This window comes from Arachis stenosperma, chromosome 10, assembly GCF_014773155.1.
Source record: "Arachis stenosperma cultivar V10309 chromosome 10, arast.V10309.gnm1.PFL2, whole genome shotgun sequence".
Taxonomy (NCBI): Eukaryota; Viridiplantae; Streptophyta; class Magnoliopsida; order Fabales; family Fabaceae; genus Arachis; species Arachis stenosperma.
The window spans coordinates 41,547,659-41,554,099 of record NC_080386.1 but is presented as its reverse complement, the minus strand read 5'-3'; the positions used below and the strand labels follow the sequence as shown (position 1 = coordinate 41,554,099).

The 6,441-nt window shown below is 40.8% G+C and overlaps 1 protein-coding gene across 1 annotated transcript; it reads right to left on the bottom strand.

Moving 5' to 3' along the window:
* Positions 1 to 5,600: 5,600 nt before the first annotated feature.
* LOC130957014 (uncharacterized) lies at positions 5,601 to 6,090 on the bottom strand. The gene is made up of 2 exons (XM_057883922.1): positions 5,914 to 6,090; positions 5,601 to 5,825 (listed from the first exon to the last, which is right to left on the bottom strand). The coding sequence occupies exons 1-2, from the start codon at positions 6,088 to 6,090 to the stop codon at positions 5,601 to 5,603; spliced, it is 402 nt and encodes a 133-aa protein (XP_057739905.1).
* Between the last annotated feature and the right edge of the window lie 351 nt (positions 6,091 to 6,441).

Here is a 6,441-nt window from a genome sequence, read left to right as displayed (position 1 = left end):
CAAAAAAACTAGAACACAATTCAGGTAACAGGAATGGAAACTCACTCCCTATCTACCAAGACAGCTGAAAGCAAAATTAATAGTATGAAAAATTTTGCATCCCAAGTCCAGATGCAGTATGATCTCTACAATAAAATCCTCAACCTAACTTCTCTAAGAAGTATTTATGCTCAAAGAAAGAAACTCATAATAACTTGAGAAACAACCTTTTGATTTTCTATTCTAAGGTACAACAAAGAATAAATTCTTTGATAAATAGAAGGTTTAAGTAGCAACCATTTGCTTACGAGAAAAACCAATTCCCTTTTCGATGCCGGCCTTAAGTTTCGGCTTAAGGGCTTCCAAAGCCTTCTGTTCATATTCAGTCAACCCTTGGAGATCAGATGGAATTAAAGCCTCAACTTGTTTCCCGCTGAGTTTCACCCTGGAAGTGAAAAATGAAAGATCAGTCAGGTTTGATTGTACCAAGGAGTAGTCGTACATGTCCCCATATCCATCAAGCGCACGAAGAGACGACTCAACGAATCTAGCAGCCGCATATGCCATAGATAGAGTAGCAGATCCAGCACCATCCTTTGCTTCAACAACTTCTGTTCCAGCATTTTAAATCCTAAAAGTTAACTCTTTAATCTCTTCATCTGTTTTTGGTTCTGGTTCTTGATCTTCGTCTGATATATTTTTTCCTTTCACTTTGTTGTTGGTTTCTAATTGAACAACCTACATTACTCTATAAGTAAGCATCTTTATGAATGGTTGTTATATGCTGAAAGGAACCAGTTGTTAAAAATTGAACAACAACAAATTTAAAACAAAATTGAACAAGAAAAAATAAATAGTTCATTCGAGAGGATTCAGGACAAAATAGAATAGAAAAAAATTCAACTAAAAGATCTCAAAAGTTTAACTGGGTTTAGTTCAACATTATTCTAATATGCAAGCCTCTCAATCATTTATTATATTAATATACTCTTATCTACTTTTTATATATAAATATATAAGAGTAAAGTATCATTTATGTCCCCAACGTTTGGGGTAAGTCTCAAACCTATCCCTAATGTTTTAAACGTCCTATTTGTGTTCCAAACGTTTCTAAATGTAGTCAATGTTATCCTACCGTCAAAATGAGAAACATTTCGCTAACGCCGTTACCTATGTAGATGCTGAGGTTGTAAGCCCAAAGCGTTAGAGAGACACATCTGCCTCTTCGCGCCCATTATACCATTCACTGAAGGAAATACGAAACGTTGAAGAAACAGAGTACCTCAATGCTAGTGTGATCCTTCCGGTTCTCCTCACCACACACGTCTGACACCTCTTCGAGGGTGATCGCAGGGAGGGGCTACAAGGTTGTTGGCGAGTTGCGGTTGCTTGTGTTGCATGAAAGATCGCACCTTTGGTCTGGCGACAGAGAGGTTTCCTTCGACAAGGTATGTACTAGGAAGAAATTTTGTTTCTTGGGTTTGTATGTAGTAGTTCGATGAAGAACAAAGGTCATATAGGAGATTGTTTACACGTTAGGGTTTATTTGAATTCATGTATTCCCAGAGAAATGTTCGCTGCGTACGTTAGTTAGGGCATGAAATGACTTGTTTTTGGTTTATCAATATGTGCTTATGAATTTACTAGTTTTACTTTGCTGATCTGATGTAACAGGGTCTGTAGTTTTTAGGATGAGTTATTTTAGTGTCAAAGTTTACCACCATGGAAGCTTTGGTCTTGAAGGTGGGCTTTTGAAGTATTTGGGTGGGGAGACAACTGTGATAGACTACTGTAATGAAGATGAGTAGAGCCTGATTGAGGTTTATGACATAGTAAGCAGACAAGGGTATCTGAAAAAAGACATTGCAGCAATGTGGTACAAATCACTGGGAGGGAGTACAGAAGAAGGCTTAAGGATGCTGCGAACAGACAAAGATACAATGGATATGGCTAATATTGGGGTTAGGGAGGATATGGTGGAGCTGTATGTAGTTCATAAACCTAGTGATATCCATGAAGAGGTTGAAGATGTAGACATGTTAGGGAGTACTGAAACTACCATGCAGGAGCAAGCTTGTGGATCTAATGGGCCAGGCCCAATTGTAACCTTTGAGGCCCATTCAGCAAGACATGTGGAGACAAATTCTGGCCCAACTGTGGAGGAAGTGAATGTGGGTGAGAAAGATGGTAATGATGAATCAGATGAGGAAGAAGAGGGTAGTGATGGCAGCGAGGACGAAGACTATACTCCCAAGGGTGGTGTAGATGACAGTAGTGATCCATGTAGTTCTGATTCCAGAAATGGTTATTGCTCAGAAGATAGTGCAGCTGAGGTTGTGTTTGGTGACAGTGATGATGATAAGGAAGGGGCTGAGGGGTTAGTTGATGTTGACATCAGGGTAGGGGATACATTCGAGGCTGGCACAACTGAAGCCCAAACTGATGCAGCAAAAGAGAGTATGGGTGAGAATGACAGAGGTAAGGAGAAGGTTGCTGCAGGTTTAGGGGATGAGGAAGAAGGATATGAATCTGAAGATTTTCTTGATGTGCCTATTGTTGGTGATGATGAGGATGATAACAATGTTGCCAAGAGGTATCCTTTGCACAAGCAGCTAAAGGACATGAGTGAGTACAAGTGGGAGATTGGGACTCTTTATGTATCAAGAGAGGAGTTTAAGGATTGTGCTACTGCCTATGCTGTACATACTGGGAGGGGTTTGAGGTTTGATAAGGTTGATCTTCGGAGAGTGAAAGTCACTTGCGTAGAGGGTTGTAACTGGTTTGCATACTGTGGGAAGATGAAGAATGAGCAAACATGGCAACTAACCAGCTGCCACAACAAGCATAGCTGTTCTAGGGAGTTAAAAATTGGGATTATGCATGCAAAATGGTTGAGCAAGGTGTTTCTAAACAAAATTGCTGAGAATCCAAAGATAAAGCTGTCCACACTAATGAAGAAAGCATACAGTAAGTGGAATGTAGAGCTGACTAAGTCTAAAGCTGCCCGGGTTAAGCAGTTTGCTCTTGATGAGTTACAAGGAACGTACATAGAGCAGTATCGGAGGCTCTATGACTACTGTCATGAATTGCTGAGGTCTAACCCGGGTTCTACAGTGAAGTTGCAAGTGGAGAGACCACCAGAGTTTGCTTCAGAGAGACCAAAACCTGGTGTAGATTTAAGGCCAAAGTTTCAAAGACTCTATGTGTGCCTTGATGCATGCAAGAAGAGCTTCATGGTTTGCCGTCCAATAATTTGCCTGGACGGGTGTTTCATCAAGACACCATATGGAGGTCAGCTTCTCACTGCTATTGGCTGGGACCCGAACGACCAGATGCTGCCAATAGCCTATGCAGTGGTTGAAGCAGAGACGAAGGACACATGGACCTGGTTCCTTACCAATCTGTGTGATGACTTTGGCTATGACAAGATAAGGAGCTGCACCTTCATGTCTGACCAACAGAAGGTACTTGTTTCTAAACTTAGTTTTAAGGACCTACTTCATTGAACCTAGTATTAGTTTTAGTAGTGTATGCTGCTGTTTGAACTGTAGGGTTAAATTCTTGTAGTGTATGCTGGTGTTTGAATTGTAGGGTTAAAATATTTGAAGTGTATGCTGGTGTTTGAATTGCATGAGGAAGTGTTTGTAGTGTATGCTTTAGGGTCTGAATTGTAATGAGTTACTGAATTACTGCATTAACTGATTTAATTATGCCTAACAGATAGATTAGCTTATCTAATTACTGCATTAACTATTACTTGTGGGTTTAGGGCTTAGTTCCAACTTTTGATGAGCTCATACCCGGAGTGGATCATAGATTCTGTGTTAGACATCTTTACAGCAATTTCAGAAAGAGATTCCCAGGGCTGCAACTAAAACTGATGTGGAATGCTGCAAAGGCTACTTATTTACAAGAGTGGGAGAGGAGAATGGCTGAAATACAAAGTCTTGATAATGGAGCCTACAATCACCTGATGGAGATACCAACAAAATATTAGTGCCGGCACAAGTTTGGGACTTGGTCTAAGTGTGACACCTTGGTAAACAATATGTGTGAGGTATTTAACTCTGTAATTGTGGATGCCAGAGAGAAACCAATAGTCAGCATGCTTGAAGACATCAGAGTATACATAATGAGGCGTTGGGCTGATAATAGGGATCGTATAATTGAATACCCAAGAGAAGTATTGCCCCGAATCAGGATTAAGGTTGAGAAACAGGCTGATGCAAGTGGTAAGTGGGTGAGCACGTATGCTGGTCGTGACAAATATGAGGTTACAAGTATCCATGGAGGCAAAAAGAAGTTCGTTGTTGATTTGAAGAATCATGAGTGTTCGTGCAGGAAGTTTCAACTATCTGGGATCCCCTGTGCTCATGCAATGACCTGCATCAGGAAGATGTGTTTCAACGTTGACAACTTTGTTGCAAACTGTTACAAGAAAGCAACCTACACTGAATGTTACCAGCATGTGGTATATCCCTTGAATGGCCCCAACCTATGGGAGAAGACACCCTTTGATGACGTTTTGCCACCAATATATAGGAAACCCATTGGAAGGCCTAAACTGAAATGTAACAAGGCTGCAGATGAGAACCCAACTAAGGGAGGAGTGTCTCGCGAAGGGCAGAATCAGAAGTGCTCCTATTGTTTTGCTAGAAGTCACAACAAACGGACCTGTCCAAAGAAGAGTAAAGTAGCTGCAACTGCATCGGTAAGCACTGTTAGTTAGGGCTTCATTTTTTTAATTGCACTTATAGATTATGATATGAGATTCTGGTGTTGTGGTTGTTTGCTAGGCAAATAAAGTAGCTGGATCCACAAGAAGAGCTTCCAGATTCAAGTCTAGCACTACCACTAGCACTATCTCAAGCACTATCTCCAGCCAGGGCTCTAAGCAATCCCAAGCTGCTGCAAAGAAGACCACAGTCACAAGGCCAAAGAGAAAATCTTCTTCTAATGATGTGAGTTCACAACAGTCTCAGGCTACTTCAAAAAAGGCTAAGTTGACTCCATCCACCACAAGCTGAGGGTGCTGCCAAGCCCATCGAAGAACATCAGCAAATCCCAACTGAAATTCATGGCTAGGACACCTCCCAAAGCATGGAAAAAGATGTGACGTGCATAATGTCTGCTGTTTTATGTTTTAAGGCTACTTATTTATGAGTAAAGGATTTCTGTTTAGTATCTTTACAGTGTATGGAAACTAGTTTTAAGACACTAGTATGTTATTGCAGACCATTACTATGGAGCAAAGTGTGTTGCTCTTGTTTTGTTATTTTGCTTCCAATCTTTTGTGCTTGTATCCAATGACAGCTTTATGGTTAATCATTAAGTAATATGTTACAGAAATGCTTGTTCCCATCCTATTGACTAGCTTGATTTAAATATATTGCAAAACCCAAAACTTGATTTCATTCAACTCTTTCACTGAAACAACATTGAATCTGCACAAAACTAGCCTTTCTTCAACCAAAACTTACAAAAACATCATTGCATTACAATATCATTCAGTTCAACAAAATAGCAACTACTTCAACATCACTACTATTTCTAAGCCAACATACAGAACACAATTTAGCCATCTAATAATTTTCTCCTATAACTCATTATAACCAGCAACATCATTCTAGTGAGAGTCTCCCAAATTTGGTTGCTGTTGTTTTCTCAAACACCAGTATTAGTGCAAGTGTCCATCCAACCAAAGCAACTCCCACTGCAACCATGAACCTGAACTCCATCATATCCAGTTTGCCCTTCAAATTTTTGACCTTCATTCTTAACCTAGAAACTTGTGACGGATCTTCCTCTGGTTCAGCCCATACGAAGTAGCCACATTCTTCACCAACCTATACAAAACAGGAGATGGCCGATTCACACCCATTGATGGTCAAAACACAAAACTCAACAACAAAAAAGGACATGGTTAAAGCTCACCCCGAAGTTAACGTAACCCCAGAACCTCCGCCCAGGATTTTCTACCGTCAACGACGTTGCGAGGACAGGCCGTTCCCCACAGTAACATGTTGTCCTCCTTCGACGTGCTAGGTTTCTACTTTGTGTGGCTTGCTTGCTGCCTTGGGTTGCTTCAGATTGGCATGCTTCATGCTCCATCTTCTCTCATGCAGGTGGAATCGCCCTTCAGAGGCAGCGCAGCAGCAACGAGAAGCAAGGATTTGGGGATTACGGTTTTGAAGAGGACCCTCTGCTTCTCTGCTTCACATTTATGTTTTTTTTAATTGAATAACGGTCAGAAAACATGCCCTGCCACCGTGTCACATAACGTCCACGTTGGCCACGGCGTTAGCGAAATGTTTCTCATTTTGACGGTAGGATAACATTGACTACATTTAGAAACGTTTGGAACACAAATAGGACGTTTAAAATGTTAGGGATAGGTTTGAGACTTACCCCAAACGTTGGGGACATAAATGATACTTTACTCAATATATAAATCTTCAGCTG